At 38.0% G+C, this 18,694-nt stretch overlaps 1 protein-coding gene across 3 annotated transcripts in view; it reads left to right on the top strand.

Moving 5' to 3' along the window:
- Positions 1-795: 795 nt before the first annotated feature.
- The window catches only part of pcdh12 (protocadherin 12), a 19,570-nt gene continuing 1,671 nt past the window's right edge, over positions 796-18,694 (top strand). Inside the window, exons 1-4 of one of the 3 annotated variants that reach the window (XM_058057519.1) lie at positions 796-3,865; positions 9,957-10,048; positions 12,150-12,301; positions 17,431-17,598. In XM_058057519.1, coding sequence (XP_057913502.1) covers positions 1,076-3,865; positions 9,957-10,048; positions 12,150-12,301; positions 17,431-17,598 — 3,202 coding nt within the window. In that variant the 5' untranslated portion in view covers positions 796-1,075. Of the gene's footprint in view, positions 3,866-9,953; positions 10,049-12,149; positions 12,302-17,430; positions 17,599-18,694 lie in introns of all 3 variants that reach the window. The other 2 variants (XM_058057511.1, XM_058057502.1) reach the window with 2 other exon arrangements.

Here is an 18,694-nt window from a genome sequence, read left to right as displayed (position 1 = left end):
TGCTGATGTGTGTCCTTTCTGCTGTTAGCAAACAGCATGATTTTAGTTTTATTTAGTTTTATTTAGTTTTGTTTTAGTTTTATTTAGTTTTTAGTTTTATTTAGTTTTGTTTTATTTAGTTTTTAGTTTTATTTAGTTTTGTTTTATTTAGTTTAGTTTTATTTAGTTTTATTTAGTTTTTAGTTTTATTTAGTTCTGTTTTATTTAGTTTTTAGTTTTATTTAGTTTTGTTTTATTTAGTTTTTAGTTTTATTTAGTTTTGTTTTATTTAGTTTTATTTAGTTTTTAGTTTTATTTAGTTTTTAGTTTTATTTAGTTTTTTGTTTTATTTATTTAGTTTTATTTAGTTTTGTTTTATTTAGTTTTGTTTTATTTAGTTTTGTTTAGTTTTTAGTTTTATTTAGTTTTGTTTTATTTAGTTTTTAGTTTTATTTAGTTTTGTTTTATTTAGTTTTTAGTTTTATTTAGTTTTGTTTTATTTAGTTTTTAGTTTTATTTAGTTTTGTTTTATTTAGTTTTTAGTTTTATTTAGTTTTATTTAGTTTTTAGTTTTATTTAGTTTTATTTAGGTTCAAGGACAATATAGTATGCATGTCTGAAATAAATGAAGAAAGAAGAAGGTTGTGCAGAAAACTCACAGCGGGTGTCGTGTTTCTTCCACACGGGAGGGATTTTCCTCATGCTGGTTTGGGATCATTAGCATACGACTCCTCCTCCAGCGTCGTGATTGGCCGCTTGGCTTTCCCGGCCCGGCCAGGCCGGCTTGTGGCAGCCTCAGACTCAAACTTCCTCAGTGGGAGCAAAAGTTTTCCAGAAGTGGAGGAGGGATGGCAGCAGTCGCTGGAGTGGAGCGAGGATGGAAAACGGGAAGAACGTGTTGTTCTGATTATCTTCTGAGAAGACCGGACTTGGTGGACTAAATCTTTAAAAACAGGTTTTTGTTTCTTTTCCATGGAAGAAAAACGGATTCGCTCCACAATTTGATTCATCCACATGTGACCTGAAGCTCATTTGAAGGCATCTCGTTCTCCGGAAGATCTTTGGACATGTTTCTTTAGAAGGTTTGTTCATCATCATGATGCTGCTGGTTCTGATTGTGGTTCTCAATCTGGGCTCTCGGGCCCGTAGCGCAGAGTCGTCATCCATAACAGTCCAGTACCGCATCTGGGAGGAGCAACCTGTGGGAACTCGGGTCGGATGTCTGGTGGATGACCTTCGCCGTATGGATCAGGAAGGTCCTTTGGAGGACTTCCAGGTCGTGGAACACGGTAGGGCGCTTCCCTTTTCTGTCAACGCTCCCGACGGAATCGTGTCCACTCAGGGTCGTTTAGACAGGGAGGAGTTGTGTCGTGATTCGGAATTCTGCGAAGTGGCGTTCAGTGTCCTTTACAAAAAAAACGGTGCCATGAACTGCTTGCGTGTTCACGTGGAGGTCATGGACCTGAACGACCACAGTCCAAGCTTCGCCGGTCCGGCGCAAGAAGTGGAGATCTCCGAGACGGCGAGCCTACGGATAAGAATCCCGTTGGAATGTGCGGTGGATCCTGACGCGGGAGCCAACGGTCTTCAAAGTTACTCGCTTTCTGTCAATCAACACTTTGCATTGGATGTTACGAGTGCTGTGGGCGGGACCAAACAAGCGGAGCTGGTGGTGATCAAAGAACTGGACAGAGAAGTCCAAGCATCTTTCGATCTAGTCCTGGTGGCTTGGGACAAAGGGAACCCTCCGAGATCCGGAAGCACATTAATCCGTGTTAATATTCTGGACTCCAATGACAACAGTCCCACTTTTGAGGACAGCGCCCCCACTGTGGAGATACCCGAGGACACAGTCCGAGGAACAACCATAATCCACCTGAAAGCCGATGACCCGGATCAGGGAACCAACGGGGAAGTGGAGTACTCGCTAAGTAAACACACACGGCCCAATATCCGGAAACTTTTCCAAGTGGATCCACAAAGCGGTGCCGTGAGTGTTAGAGCTCCTTTGGACTACGAGGTCCAGGTCTCCTACGAAGTCATCATCCAAGCCCGCGATCGTGGACCCAATTCTATTCCGTCTCATTGCAAGCTACACGTCAAGCTAACGGATATTAACGATAACGCTCCGAGGATACACATGACTTGGACTCATCCCAATTCAGATGCGGCAACGGTTCTGGAAGGAGCGCCGGTAAACACGTTCCTTGCGTTGGTCATGGTTTCTGATGCCGATTCCGGAGAAAACGGGAAAGTTACAGCAATAATGCAGCGAGATTCCGGTCCGTTCCGACTTGAGAAGGTACACGGGGAGAATTACATGATCGTAACGGCGGGATTCCTGGATCGGGAGAAGGTGATGGATTATAACGTGACGCTCCTGGCTCAGGATTTTGGAGATCCTCCGTTGTCTTGTGTTCGATATCTTCCTGTTCATGTTCTGGATGAGAACGACAACGCTCCGGTTTTCTCCTCGACGGTTTTTAAAGCGTCCTTCATGGAGAACAACGTCGCCGGATATCGCGCACTGAAAGTGGAAGCTCATGACGCCGACTCGGAATTGAGCGGTAGAGTTCTGTACTACATTCGGAACTCCACCGAGTCCTTCTCGGTGCATCCAACAAGCGGCGTCGTTAATGTTCTTCGCCCTCTGGACTACGAAGAATCGCACTCGTATTCGTTCCTGGTGGAAGCCGTGGATCAAGGTCATCCGCCTCTTCGGACCGTTGCCGCCGTGGAAATCGAAATCCAGGATATGAATGATAATTATCCGATTATCACGGATCCGAGACCGAAACAAGGTGTGGCTTCCTTAGTCGTTCCGGTTAACGCAGATCGTGGCGAGATTGTATCTGAACTCGGAAGCGACGCTGACGACGGATCGGGAGTTTTTCCAATTGAAGATGGTTTTCATGGATTTCTTGCGTCCACTATAAAAGCTGAGGATTCCGACTCGGGACTGAACGGACGACTCCAGTACTTCATCACTGACGGAAACGGGAATGGGGTCTTCTGGTTGGACCGCACCACTGGCCGACTTTTTGTTAACACCACCAACGCAACCGAACTCATCGGTAAAACCGTCACCGTCGGCATTTCCGTATCTGATATGGGCACGCCTAGTTTAGCAACCAAAGCAGCACTGGAGGTGACGTTCACTAACCTCAAGGATCATTTGAAGAACTCGTCTCCCGGCGACCGTGGGCGGCTCAGCTTCGCCATGATGATGGGGATCTGCTTAGGGGTGACGTGCCTGCTGTTGTTGCTAGCCGTCACCGTCGTGACGACGGTGTGTCGCCCGGATAAACGGGAAAACCGAGCCTACAACTGCAGGAAGGCTGAGTCGACGTATACTCGGCACCCTCGACGGCCGCAGAAGAACATAAGGAAGTCGGATATTCAGCTTATTCCCGTGATAAGGGAAAGAAAGGAAGATCCTCCTTTGGATCAGAGCGAGACGACGCCACTAGCTCCGGAGACGTCACATGACCAGGAAGCTGAGAAACACTTTGATTTTACGCCGTTGATGTTGAACTCGAGCTTCCGTTCTCAAAGTCACCTTGACGGGGAGGCATCTCACGGCAGAACGCTGCGGAAACCCGGAAACATCGAACTGGACGCCGCTTTACCTCTGACGCCACCGATATCATATCGGACGCTTCGGAAGGCCAGGAACCCGTCATCGTCCTCTTCAGCGTCACGTTCGAGTACCTTGAAGCGGGAGAAAGCTGAGACGCCCCAGGCGACCCTCAGGAGGCCGAAGACTTCAGAGGGTCGAGAACTGTACGATGCGGAACATCGAAGGATGCTGCGGAATCTGGTGCGGCTGTCCATGGTGGCGTTGGCTGACTCCATCGAGCTGTCGTCAGCTTCCCCGGAAGTTCAGGTGAGTTCGGAATCTTTTGTTGCTTGATTCTTGTCATTTTTCTGCAACCTAATTTTACAAAAAATTTGATTTTCTAGTTTCTGGTTATTTTTAATATTAATAATATATTATTATTATTAATGATAATAATAATAATAATTTTAAAGATATTATATTATAATATATTTAAAAAATACATGTGTTTTTCTTTAATAATTAAAGGACATGCTATGAAAATTCCATTCTTTTCCCTCATAATATTATGAAATTTTTCTTCTTTTTTCTTCTGCTGCTGTTTTTTTTTCCAGCTATATTTTTCGTACATTTTTCTTCTTGTAATTATGACTTTATTCTCATAAAATTTTGACTTTATTCTTGTATTTTTCTTGCAATCTAATTTGACAAAAATTTTGTTTTTTCTGTTTTGTTTCTCATAATATTACAACTTTAAAAAATACATACAAAATTCCATTTTTTTTCTTCTGCTATTTTATTTTTTTTCAATTTTCCAACTATTTTTTTTCGTACATTTTCCTTCTTCTAATTATGATTTTATTCTCATAATATTTTGACTTGATTCTAGTACTTTTCCTGCAACCAAATTTTACAAAAAATTTGTTTTTTTTTCTCATAATATTGCAGCTTTAAAAAATACATACTTATTCCATTCTTTTCTTCTGATGTTTTTTTTTATTTTACAACTATTTTTTTGTACATTTTCCTTCTTGTAATTATGACTTTATTCTCATAATATTTTGACGTGATTCTTTTATTTTTCTTGCAACCTAATTTTACAAAAATGTTGTTTTTCTGTTTTTTTTCTCATATTACAACTTCAAAAAATACATCCAAAATTCCATTATTTTCTTCTGCTTTTTTTCTTTAATTTTCCAACTATTTTTTTCGTACATTTTCCTTCTTGTAATTATGACTTTATTCTCATAATATTTTGACTTGATTCTAGTACTTTTCCTGCAACCAAATTTTACAAAAAAATATTTTTTTGTTTTTTTTCTCATAATATTACAGCTTTAAAAAATACATACAAAATTCCATTCTTTTCTTCTGCTTTTTTCTTTAATTTTCCAACTATTTTTTTCGTACATTTTCCTTCTTCTAATTATGATTTTATTCTCATAATAATTTGACTTGATTCTTGTACTTTTCTTGCAACCTAATTTTTAAAAATGTATTTTTTCCGTTTTTTTCCTCATAATAATACAACTTTAAAAAATACATACAAAATTCAATTTTTTCTTCTGCTGTTTTTCTTTAATTTTCCAACTATTTTTTTTCATACATTTTTCTTCTTGTAATTATGACTTTATTCTCATAATATTTTGACTTGATTCTTGTACTTTTCTTGCAACCTAATTTTAAAAAATGTATTTTTTGTTTTTTTTCCTCATAATATCACAACTTTAAAAAATACATACAAATTCCATTCTTCTGCTTTTTTTTCTTTAATTTTCCAACTATTTTTTTCGTACATTTTCCTTATTGTAATTATGACTTTATTGTCATAATATTTTGACTTGATTCTTGTATTTTTCTTGCAACCTAATTTTACAAAAAATTATTTTTTCTCATAATATTCCAACTTTAAAAAATACAAAATTCATTTTTTTCTTCTGCTGTTTTTTTTCCCTTTAATTTTACAACTATTTCTTTTCGTACATTTTCCTTCTTGTAATTATGATTTTATTCTCACAATATGTTGACTTGATTCTTGTACTTTTCTTGCAACCTAATTTTACAAAAATGCATTTTTTGTTTTTTTTCTTATAGTATTACAACTTTAAAAAATACATACAAAATTCAATTCTTCTGCTTTTTTTTCTTTAATTTTCCAACTATTTTTTTCGTACATTTTCCTTCTTGTAATTATGACTTTATTCTCATAATATTTTGACTTGATTCTTGTATTTTTCTTGCAACCTAATTTTACAAAAATGTCTTTTTTCTCATAATATTCCAACTTTAAAAAATACATACAAAATTCAATTTTTTCTTCTGCTGTTTTTTTTCTTTAATTTTCTAACTATTTCTTTTTGTACATTTTCCTTCTTGTAATTATGACTTTATTCTCATTATATTTTGACTTGATTCTTGTATTTTTGTTGCAACCTAATTTTATAAAAATGTATTTTTTCTGGTTTTTTTCTCATAATATTACAACTTTAAAAAATACATACAAAATTCCATTCTTCTGCTTTTTTTTCTTTAATTTTCCAACTATTTTTTTCGTACATTTTCCTTCTTGTAATTATGACTTTATTCTCATAATATTTTGACTTGATTCTTGTATTTTTCTTGCAACCTAATTTTACAAAAATGCATTTTTTGTTTTTTTTCTTATAGTATTACAACTTTAAAAATACATACAAAATTCCATTCTTCTGCTTTTTTTTCTTTAATTTTCCAACTATTTTTTTCGTACATTTTCCTTATTGTAATTATGACTTTATTGTCATAATATTTTGACTTGATTCTTGTATTTTTCTTGCAACCTAATTTTACAAAAATGCATTTTTTGTTTTTTTTCTTATAGTATTACAACTTTAAAAATACATACAAAATTCCATTCTTCTGCTTTTTTTTCTTTAATTTTCCAACAATTTTTTTCGTACATTTTCCTTATTGTAATTATGACTTTATTGTCATAATATTTTGACTTGATTCTTGTATTTTTCTTGCAACCTAATTTTACAAAAATGTATTTTTTCTCATAATATTCCAACTTTAAAAAATACATACAAAATTCCATTTTTTCTTCTGCTGTTTTTTTTCTTTAATTTTTCAACTATTTTTTTCGTACATTTTCCTTCTTGTAATTATGACTTTCTTCTCATAATATTTTGACTTGATTCTTGTACTTTTCTTGCAACCTAATTTTACAAAAATGTATTTCTTCTCATAATATTCCAACTTTAAAAAATACAAAATTCATTTTTTTCTTCTGCTGTTTTTTTTCCCTTTAATTTTACAACTATTTCTTTTCGTACATTTTCCTTCTTGTAATTATGACTTTATTCTCATAATATTTTGACTCGATTCTTGTACTTTTCTTGCAACCTAATTTTAAAAAATGCATTTTTGTTTTTTTTCTCATAATATTACAACTTTAAAAAATACATACAAAATTCCATTCTTTTCTTCTGCTTTTTTCTTTAATTTTCCAACTATTTTTTTTTGTACATTTTCCTTCTTCTAATTATGATTTTATTCTCATATTTTGACTTTATTCTTGTATTTTTCTTGCAACCTAATTTTACAAAAATGTTTTTTTTTTGTTTTTTTCCCTCCTAATATTCCAACTTTAAAAAAAAATACATACAAAATTCCATTTTTTTCTTCTGCTATTTTATTTTTTTTATTTTCCAACTATTTTGTTTGTACATTTTCCTTCTTTAATTATGATTTTATTCTCATAATATTTTGACTTGATTCTAGTACTTTTCCTGCAACCAAATTTTACAAAAAAATTGTTTATTGTTTTTTTTTTCTCATAATATTCCAACTTTAAAAAATACATACTTACATACATCCAAAATTCCATTATTTTCTTCTGCTTTTTTTCTTTAATTTTCCAACTATTTTTTCCGTACATTTTCCTTCTTGTAATTATGATTTTATTCTCATAATATTTTGACTTGATTCTTGTACTTTTTCAAGGACCACTTCATCCTCTGTCGGGGCTGTAAGCTAATTTGTTAGCAATTTGTCAGCCCAATGACTTTTGCGTGGTCATAGAACTTTGTCAAACTCTGTGAGGACTCCTTGGGAGTTCATCTCAACTTGTAAACTCCGGAGTGCGGTCGTGAAGGTGGGAATACGCTACGGGCAGACGTGACGAATGGCTTCATTTGCGTAGCGTTAACGATTTCGCTAAATCCACATGATGGCTTTTTAATGACCTCTTATTTACACCCTGGCCTGTTTTAATTGTCCTCGCTCTCCTTTGCAAATGTGCCATCGTTTTGGATTCAACATGTGCTTACAGTTAGCGTGCCGCTAATTAACTAACCCCCCCCCCCCCCCCCCCGCCTTTCCTCAGGCTTTGAAATTAATCTGAAGTGAAGTCCATTAGAGAGTTGGGAGTCACACACACACACACACATTCCCAGGATCTGCTCTTTCGGGCTGCTGTTTGATGACTTACTCAGACAGCGAATGTGTGTGTGTGTGTGTTCATGCTCTCATGTGTCACACAAGTGTGATGTGCACCCAAAACCACCTTTTTTTAAGTGAAAATCACATACACTACCACTCCAAAGTTTGGGATGACTTGGGAATTTTTCTGGGATATGGCTTTTTTTCTTGGCAGTCCAGTTCTTGGAAGTCCAGCATCCTGAAGTGGCCGCTTCACTGTTGATACCGACACTGGTGATTGACGGGTACTATTTAGTGCAGCTGCCTTAAACTACACACTCTCAGATATTTGTGCAGCGTTTTTCTGTCCTTGTTAGACTTGGTTTAGACTCGATTTGCGCACTGTTGATACTGACACCGGTGTTTGACGGCTACTATTTAGTGCAGCTGCCAGGTGACGACCTGTGAGGCGTCTTTTGTCTTAAACTACACACTCTCAGATATTTGGGCAGCGTTTTTGTGTCCTTGTTAGACTTGGTTTAGACTAGGTTTGCGCATTTGCGCACTGTTAATACCGACACTGGTGTTTGACGGCTACTATTTACTATTATGATAAGGCGTCTTTGTCTTAAACTACACACTCTCAGATATTTGTGCAGCGTTTTTCTGTCCTTGTTAGACCCAGTTTGTGCTGCTCTCTGAAGGGAGTAGTTAACAGCATGGTAAGAGATTTTAGTTTTAGTTTAGATTTTTTAGATGGCTTTTCTAATAATCTATTAGCCTTATAAAATGATGAACTTGGATTAGCAGCCATACCAGGAGATTGATGCAGAGACTGACAGTTGTTGATAGTAGGCCTGTGCAGCGTTTTTGTGTCCTCGTTAGACCCGATTTGTTCTCAAAATCCATGAAAATGTGTTTTTCTTTTCAAAACAAAAGACATTTGAAAAGTGATCCCAAACTTTTGAGCGCTAGTGTAAGTGTTCTAAAGTTACTTTTTCCGAAGTACACGTTTATTTTTGGAATATTAATGATTAGCAGATATGCTATGCTATGTTAGATGTTTATATTTTAATGGAGTTAGTTAGTTCTACAGCCACTTAAAGTTTGGGATCACTTGCAAATGTGTTTGTTTTCCAAATAATTTTTTTTTTCATGCAATTCCCAAATAATTTTTTCCATTTCCCAAACAATTTTTTCCATTTCCCAAACATTTTTATCCATTTCCCAAACAATGAAAACGAATGAGATGATTTTCAAAGAAGGATGTACATTTTTGCATAGAGGCCTACTATCAACAACTGTCAGTCCTCTGCATCTGTTAACTACTCCCTTCAGAGAGCAGCACAAACTGAGTCTAACAAGGACAGAAAAACGCTGCACAACTCTGCAAGAAGACATATCTGAGAGTGTTTTCCGAAGAAAAACAAATTTTTATCCATTTCCCAAACAATGAAAACGAATGAGATGATTTTCTAAGAAGAATCTACATTTTTGCATAGAGGCCTACTGTCTGATAAGGTCGGGAACCGCTAGCACTGCTAGCCATACCGATCACTGTTGATGATTTGTGAACACACTCAATGGAGGTGTTGGTGAGAAGCTAGCACTTAATTAGCTTATGGGAAAAGAAGAACATCATCTTTCATTCCTACCCAGCATCCATCACTCCGCAAGCCCCGCAGCCCACCCTAACTATTCTTGGCCCACTTTTACATTCGTCTCCACCCCCCGATGTCGCACAGGAAAAGGCCTGCTAGACACACACACACACACAAGTCCACATTAGAGTGCATCCTGGAAGGAAAGCAACCAGAGAAGAAGAATAGGCTTTTTACGTGAAGGTCATTTCCTGTTTGGCGGTGGCTGCAGAACGCACGTGCAAAAACACAAAAAAAATGTCATAAAGTCATATATCAGACACCCAAAAAGAAAAGTGTAACACACACACACACACACACACAAATACACACTCGTTGACCTTCATCAATGTTCATTGGTCTTCCTCCTGGTGCAGCAGATCTCCCAGCTCCTCTCCCTCCTCCGCCAAGGTCAACTCCAGCCTCGACCGAACTTCCGAGGGAACAAATACTCTCATCGTGCTGCTGGCAGGTCAGTCAGTCTTCATCCTACTCTTCCTCTTCCTGCAGACGACAGCAACGCACGGACACAAACACAAACATATACGTGCGACATGCTAACATGCTAATTAAAAAACATTTAACACGGGAAAATTCTGTACGGAATATGTGAAATGATGGGAACTTCCTTTCCGGCTGCGTTGATTTCCTGCAGCAACATAGAAAGGAACACCACAAAAACATGGCAGCAGTGGGGCGTCAGCTACGATATGTAGCGTTAGCTTTCGCTAGTGGTGGGGTGAAGCTAGTAGCTAGCCGGTTAGTAGCGAGCCGGTGTGGTGTGGCGAGGTAGTATCGCTATGTCAGTAATGTTGCTGTCGTTTGGCTAATATGCAGGTCACATTCAATTAATTAAGAATAATAATTATTATTATTAATTTATTTAATTAATTACTAATTTATTTTAATTTATTTTAATTTATTTTAATTTATTTTAATTTAATGTAATTTATTTTAATTTATTTTAATTTAATGTAATTTATTTTAATTTATTTTAATAGCTTTTTAGAGTTTTTTTCAGAAGGCATTCGGATGTTCCTCTTTTTTTAGCTGTTTTGATATCTTTATAACACACAAAAAACAGAAAAAGGTTTGTGTATGACGGGCCAAATTCCCCCCAAAAGTGCAATTTTTTCCGGGCTACACGGTGGTTGAGTGGTTAGCACGCAGACCTCACAGCTAGGAGACCCGAGTTCAATACCACCCTGCAAATTAAAAACCCGGCGATGTGAAATGTTCCGCAATTCTTACGTGAGACATGAACACATGCGAGAAAAACAGCCAGGTGGGCAAACTGCGGCCCGAGGGCCACATCCGGCCTGCTAAGTGTTTGAATATGGCCTGTCTGTTTCTTTCCAAAGTATTTCATTTAAACTCAATATACAACCTGGTTAGCACGCAGACCTCACAGCGAAGAGACCAGGGTTCGATTCCACCCTCGGGGCCATCTCTGTGTGGAGTTTGCATGTTCTCCCCGTGCATGCGTGGGTTTTTTTTTCCGGGTACTCCGGTTTCCTCCCACATTCCAAAAACATGCTAGGTTAATTAGCGACTCCAAATTGTCCATAGGTATGAATGTGAGTGTGAATGGTTGTTTGTCTATATGTGCCCTGTGATTGGCTGGAGACCAGTCCAGGGTGGACTCCGCCTCTCGCCCCAAAGACAGCTGGGATAGGGTCCAACACCCCCGCAACCCTTGTGAGGCTAAGCGGTAGAAAATTAATGAATGAATGAGTTCTCCTCCTATTTTGTGTGGAAGTGGTAACTTTTTTGCTTCTTATTTTGTCTTTCCCCACCCTCGGCCATCTCTGTGTGGAGTTTGCATATCTCCCCGTGCAAGTGTGGGTCTTCTCCGGGTACTCCAGTTTCCTCCCACATTCCAAAAACATGCTAGGTTAATTAGCGACTCCAAATTGTCCATAGGTATGAATGTGAGTGTGAATGGTTGTTTGTCTATATGTGCCCTGTGATTGGCTGGCTGGCCACCAGTCCAGGGTGTACCCCGCCTCTCTCCTCGAAGACAGCTGGGATAGGCTCCAGCACATTTTTTTTTCAATGTTTAGGTGTTGGACTGGTTTGGGAAGTAGTAATATTTCTCATGGTCAATGTGCATTTGTGTTATGGAAAATATGGAATTCTGGGAAAAATTGGAATGTTTTTAAGAAGTGGAAAATTGTTAACCTGAAAGTTTTAATATTGGAATGTGTTGAATGGGTTGAAGATTTAATTTCCATTTCAATAGGAATCTTTGGGCTGGGAAATGTCATGGCAGTTTTTGGAATGTGGAAAACAGACTGCATGAAGTGTTCGGATGACTTGAGGAAGTCGGAATGATTGTGGAAAAAAAAGGGAGTGAATAAAAAGAATAGAAGACTCGTTACGTACGTATGAATTCTGTTCTCGTCTTTATTCGGGGGCTTTCTGCACCTGAAAGAAAATAGCACAGATAAACAGGAAGCAAAGTCAAACAGTCACAGGAAGTGTGTCATCAATAAATGTGTCCTCCTGGAACACAAACACAAACACAAGTGATTCTTTTTTTTCAGTCCCTTTGTTCTGCTTTGTGTGGACAGGTATGCAGGTCAGGACGGTTCTGATTGGCAGAGCACCAAAGACAGCGGACACGGCGAGAGCGAGGCCGGGGACGTGGATTGGGACGCGGGAAGAGACTCGCCCGTGGACCCTCAACTTGAGGAGGGGCTTCATAACCTGCTCAACAACTCTGGTACGCACACACACATGTTCTTGATGAACATAAAAGAGCTTATCATTGGATGCCATCAACCGCGTGGCGGCCATGTTGACTGTGGTCAAAAAATCTGCACATGAACGCTCGATGTGTGGACTTGAAGGGACTTCCTGTTGAAAGTATTTGACAGGAAAGGGAGGAAAAAAAAACTTTAAAAACATTCTTCACACACACAAAGGACGTGCTAGCATGCTAACACACTCGCAGGAAATAACACACATCCGCCCCCAACCCCCCCCGTCCTCACTCGTCTGCTTGCTAATGTATCTTTAACAAACTGGAAAGGGGCGTTGCAAGGGAGGGAGAGATAGGCTCAATAACAAGTTGTCTCTGGTACTCTACTCATAGCATTGCTAGCATGCTAACATTAGGATACAGGCATTTTGAAACATTTCATAGGCCGACACATATAGAAACACTTGCCGCTATTATGCTAGGTGTTAGCATGTTAGCATTGCTAGCATGCTAACTTTAGGATATTAGCATTTTGAGACGTTTTCATAGGTCAACACATATATAATCGCTTGCCACTATTATGCTAGGTGTTAGCATGTTAGCATTGCTAGCATGCCAACATTAAGATATTAGCATTTTGAGAAATTTTTATAGATAGACACATTAATGATCACTTGGCGCTATTATGCTAGGTGTTAGCATGCTAATGTTAATATGTTAGTGTTGCTAGCATGCTAACATTAGGATATTAGCATTTCCAGACACTTTCATTGGTAGACACATATATAAACACTTGGCGCTATTATGCTAGGTGTTAGCATGTTAGCATTGCTAGCATGCCACCATTAGTATATTAGCATTTTGAGACGTTTTCATAGGTACACACATATAAACACTTGGCGCTATTATGATTGGCGTTAGCATGCTAATGTTAGCATGTTAGCATTGCTAGCATGCCAACATTAGGATATTAGCATTTTGAGAAGTTTTTATAGGTAGACACATGATCACGTGGCGCTATTATGCTAGGTGTTAGCATGCTAATGTTAACATGTTAGCATTGCCAGCATGCTACCATTAGGATATTAGCATTTTGAGATGTTTTCATAGGTACACACATATAATCACTTGGCGCTATTATGCTAGGTGTTAGCCTGCTAATGGTAGCATGTTAGCATTGCTAGCATGCCAACAGTAGGACATTAGCATATTGAGACCTTTTCATATGTAGACACATATGTGACCACTTGGCACTATTATGCTAGGTGTTAGCATGCTAATGTTAACATGTTAGCATTGCTAGCATGCTAACATTAGCATATTAGCATTTCGAGATGTTTTCATCGGTAGACACGTATATAAACACTTGGCGCTATTATGCTAGGTGTTAGCATGTTAGCATTGCTAGAGACGTTTTCATAGGTAGACACATATATGATCACTTGGCGCTATTATGCTAGGTGTTAGCATGCTAATGTTAGCATCTTAGCATATCTAGCATGCCATAGCGGCACACGTATAGGCACACTGTTTGCTCGGAGCTTGCGTCCGAATACACTGCACCTTACTGGCCCGCAGCAGGCGGCTTCCTCCGCTCGATGACGGACTTGTTTGCGCTGTAGAAAAGTTAGTTTTGCTGATACAGAGAATAAATATGTGTCGACTTCCAAGCTTGAAAGTGTGTGTGTGTGCTGTTTGTGGGTCACTGCGAGGCGTGTGTATCTTCCTGCTATTGTGCTTGTTTGAGCCTTGAGGCCCGAGGAGGAAAGTACCATCAAAAACACCCCCCACTACGGTGTGTGTGTGTGTGTGTGTGAGACTCACCTCGCCCCTGCAGGCTCTGTCAGCACTGAAACCTACACCTGTGACACATACAGGGTGCGTGCATGTGTGCGTGCACGTGAGGAACCTTTGATTCAGCCGCCAACATTCCTCGCTTTTTTTCAGCCTTTTGGGTTCTTCTTCTTTTTCTTCCTTCTTCTTCCTGCGGGTTGAAGATTTAGTTTCACTTCAAAAACCAGGTGAAGTCTGACACAATAGAACTTGATGAACGTACATTTGTTTTTTTTTTGTTTTTTTTAAAGATGGCTTGTCAGTCCATTCGAGTAGCACACGGCCGGCTGCCATCTTTACTGGTACCACCTTTACTGGTACCACCTTTACTGGTTATGTAGGCACTCCCAACAATGATTAGCACTGTACAAAAAGGAGAAAGTAGCACCATACATGTAGTGGAAGAACACATATTTACCTTTTCCCCCCAGCATAAGGCTTTTCTGATGGCAGTGCATCAAAGAAAATGAAAGTGAAAGTAAAAAGCCATGGTAAAAAACAGACCAAGTGTAGAATCATCCATCTCATGAAGGATAAAGATGGTATCTTTCAACATCGCAATGTAGCAATGGAGCGCTATTTAGTGTACTCTCCCTCCTTTGCAACGGTCTTTTCAGTGTACAAGACAAGAACAATGTTGTGTGTACAATGAGAGTCACAATTGTAGCAATGGAAGTTGTACATAGATGGAAAACCTCTGTCTCTCATTCATGGGGTTGCTTGTCTTTGTGTTGTGTGTGTGTGTGTGTGTGTGCGCGTCAGCTAATTTCAAGCAGGCCAAAACAAAGACAGGAAATTGTTTGGGTCCAAGCTCAGCATCACATGAGAACAGAAGTGAAAAAATAAGCGTGTGCAGGTTTTCAGAAACGCAGGTAGAAAAAACATACATAAGTTGCACAAGGCCAAAAATGCATAATTAGGTAGAAAAAAAACATACATAAGTCGCACAAGGCCAAAAATGCATAATTAGGTAGAAAAAAACATACATAAGTCGCACAAGGCCAAAAATGCATAATTAGGTAGAAAAAAACATACATAAGTCGCACTGTAGTATAAGTCGCACAAGGCCAAAAAATGCATAATTAGGTAGAAAAAAAAACGTACATAAGTCGCACTGGAGTAAAAGTCGCACAAGGCCAAAAATGCATAATTTGGTAAAAAAAAAAAAAAAAACATACATAAGTCGCCCTGGAGTATAAGTCGCACAAGGTCAAAAATGCATAATTAGGTAGAAAAAAAACATACATAAGTCGCACTGGAGTATAGGTCGCACAAGGCCAGAAATGCATAATTAGGTCAAAAAACATACATAAGTCGCACTGGAGTATAAGTCGCAAAAGGCCAAAAATGCATAATTAGGTAGAAAAAAACATACATAAGTCGCACTGGAGTAAAAGTCGCACAAGGCCAAAAATGCATAATTTGGTAAAAAAAAAAAAAAACATACATAAGTCGCCCTGGAGTATAAGTTGCACAAGGCCAAAAATGCATAATTAGGTAGAAAAAACATACATAAGTCGCACTGGAGTGTAGGTCGCACAAGGCTAAAAATGCATAATTATGTAGAGAAAAAAAAACATACATAAGTCGCACTGGAGTAAAAGTCGCACAAGGCCAAAAAATGCATAATTAGGTAGAAAAAAAAAACGTACATAAGTCGCACTGGAGTAAAAGTCGCACAAGGCCAGAAATGCATAATTAGGTCAAAAAACATACATAAGTCGCACTGGAGTATAAGTCGCACAAGGCCAAAAATGCATAATTAGGTAGAAAAAAAACATACATAAGTCGCACTGGAGTATAAGTCGCACAAGGCCAAAAATGCACAATTAGGTAGAAAAAAAACATACATAAGTCGCACTGGAGTATAAGTCGCAAAAGGCCACAAAATGCATAATTAGGTAGGAAAAAAAACATACATAAGTCGCACTGGAGTATAAGTCGCAGGAACAGCCAACCTATGAAAAAAAGTGCTACTTATAGTCCGGAAAATACGCTACTCCATAGACATGGATGTCAGTTGTTTTGCATGAAATCATGACAAAGCAATCAAGGTTAATTTTTTTTTTTAAGCGTCTAAAGAGGATTTCAAGTAAAAGTTCCGAAACAAAGGAAGGAAAGGAAGGGGGTTAACTGTGTGTGTGTGTGTGTGTGTGTGCTATACCGGGCTGCATATGCTTGTGGTTAGATGAAGGAAGCCACTCAGTGAAATCATTGGACCTGACAAGACCTTCACCTGTTTGTCATTTAAAACCTTTAAACCAGGGGGTGTACAAAGTACTGCTTATGTTGGCCCACGGAATACTCTAAAACTGGGGGGGTTCCCAATCTTTATCAACTCAGGGCCCACTTGAAAATAACTTGAAAAAAAAATATTATTATTATTATTATTATACTGTATTCTAATACAAGAATACAGGACGATTTTATTTGCTTTATTTTTAACTCTATAAGAACTTTATGTTTTTATTACATTCGGATGAAATTCAGTTGTATATTTAGAGCAGCGATACCCAATGTGTGGGCCGCGGTCCCCTGGTGGGCCGTGGTGGTATTGCATGTGGGCCATGTGAGGCCATTAAATTGTATTATTATTAAAAATTTTTAATTATTCTCAAAACACTCAATAGGTTATTATTTAGGCCTATAATTTTTTTTATTGTGCAATAGCTATTTTACAATAAAAATAATGCAGGTGGGCCATGAGAGATAATTAAAAATATGATTCATTTTTGCAAAATTATTTAATAATAATAATAATACATTTATTATAAATTTATATTATTATAATTATATAATAAAAATACAATATTTTTATAAATTTATATTATATTTTATAAAAATATAAATTTAAATTTTTTATAATAACATTTATAGGCCTAAGTAATAACCTATTGAGTGTTATAATAATAATTTAAACATATTAATAATAATACAGTTTAATGACCTCACATGGCCTACCTACAATACCACCACGGCCCACCAAGGGGCCGTGGCCCACACTTTGGGAATCACTGCTCAAAAAATACAACTGAATTTAATCTGAATGTTATAAAAACATAAACTTTTTATATAGTTAAAAAAATAAAACTTTGTTTTACTGGTGGTTATCAGAATTAACATTTCAGCTCCTCGTTATATTTTGCTGTTTTTCTGCAAATAAAATCGTAATACAGTATCGATATGTAATAAAAATGATGGAGGGCATGTTTTGACAGATGAAGAATCCATGTTGAAAAGTGCGGTTATCACTTCCTGTGACAACAGGACAACAGGAAGTGACAAAAACAATCACACTTCTTCATCTCCTCCATCAGAAGACGTCTTCTCGGAGGTCAGCGACCCGGCATGGATGGCCCGCCTCTCCCTGACGCTCTCCGGAGATTACCATGACAACGTCTTCGTCCCGAACGCACCGCCGTCCTCTGATAGCGAACTCCTGCCCCGAGACGGCTTGGACTCGTCGTCTTCCTTCTCCACCTTTGGTAAACCTCACATTTTGTGTCGTATAAGAATTTTAATTATTTGATTTGACCAATAGTATGGAGCACAGGGAGCCACATGACGTGGCCCAGCATGGTGCACTGTATTCAGGCACATGCTCCGAACACAGTGGCACTGTTAAGGTTTTTGTATGTCTGATGTTTTTGCATTTGGTACAGCTGGCACTCAAAATGGCTTCCTCGAAAAGTAGATATTTGTTTACAAGTGAGGTCAGGGGACGTTATGGCAGACCCCGATAACAAAAAAAATTCCCATTTTTCAGAATGCAAAATGCCTTTGATCTAGAGTTGCAACTACTAGTACTACTACTACTACTAACTACCAACTTCCCGTTACATTGGTGCTATAATGTTAGCATGCTAGCAATGCTAACATTACAATATTAGCATTTAGAGATGTTTAGGTCAACACATATATAAACACCTGGCGCTGTTATGCTAGGTGTTAGCATGCTAATGTTAGCATGTTAGCATAGCTAGCATGCCAACATTAGGATATTAGCATTTTGAGCCGTGTTCATAGGTCGACATATATATAAACACTTGGCGCTATTATGATAGGCGTTAGCATTCTAATGTTAGCATGTTAGCATGGCTAGCATGCTAACATTAGGATATTGGCATTTTGAAACGTTTTTCATAGGTAGACATATAATCACTTGGCGATATTATGATAGGCATTAGCATTCTAATGTTTGCATGTTAGCGTGGCTAGCATGCTAACATTAGGATATTAGCATTTTGAAAACGTTTTCATAGGTCAACACATATATAAACACTTGGCGCTATAATGCTTGGTGTGAGCATGCTAATGTTAGCATGACAGCATTGCAAGCATGCTAACATTAGGATATTAGCATTTTGAGATGTTTTCATAGGTTGACAAATATATAGACACTTGGCGCTATTATGCTAGGCGTTAGCATGCTAATGTTAGCATGTTAGCATTGCGTTGCTAGCATGACAACATTAGGATATTAGTCTTTCGAGACGTTTCCACAGGTCGACACATATAAACACTTGCTGCTATTATGCTAGGTGTTAGCATGTTAGCATTGCTAGCATGCTAACATCAGGA

The sequence above is a fragment of the Doryrhamphus excisus genome, chromosome 2 (genome assembly GCF_030265055.1).
Source record: "Doryrhamphus excisus isolate RoL2022-K1 chromosome 2, RoL_Dexc_1.0, whole genome shotgun sequence".
NCBI classification, from domain to species: Eukaryota; Metazoa; Chordata; class Actinopteri; order Syngnathiformes; family Syngnathidae; genus Doryrhamphus; species Doryrhamphus excisus.
This window is presented reverse-complemented; position numbering and strand designations above follow the sequence as displayed.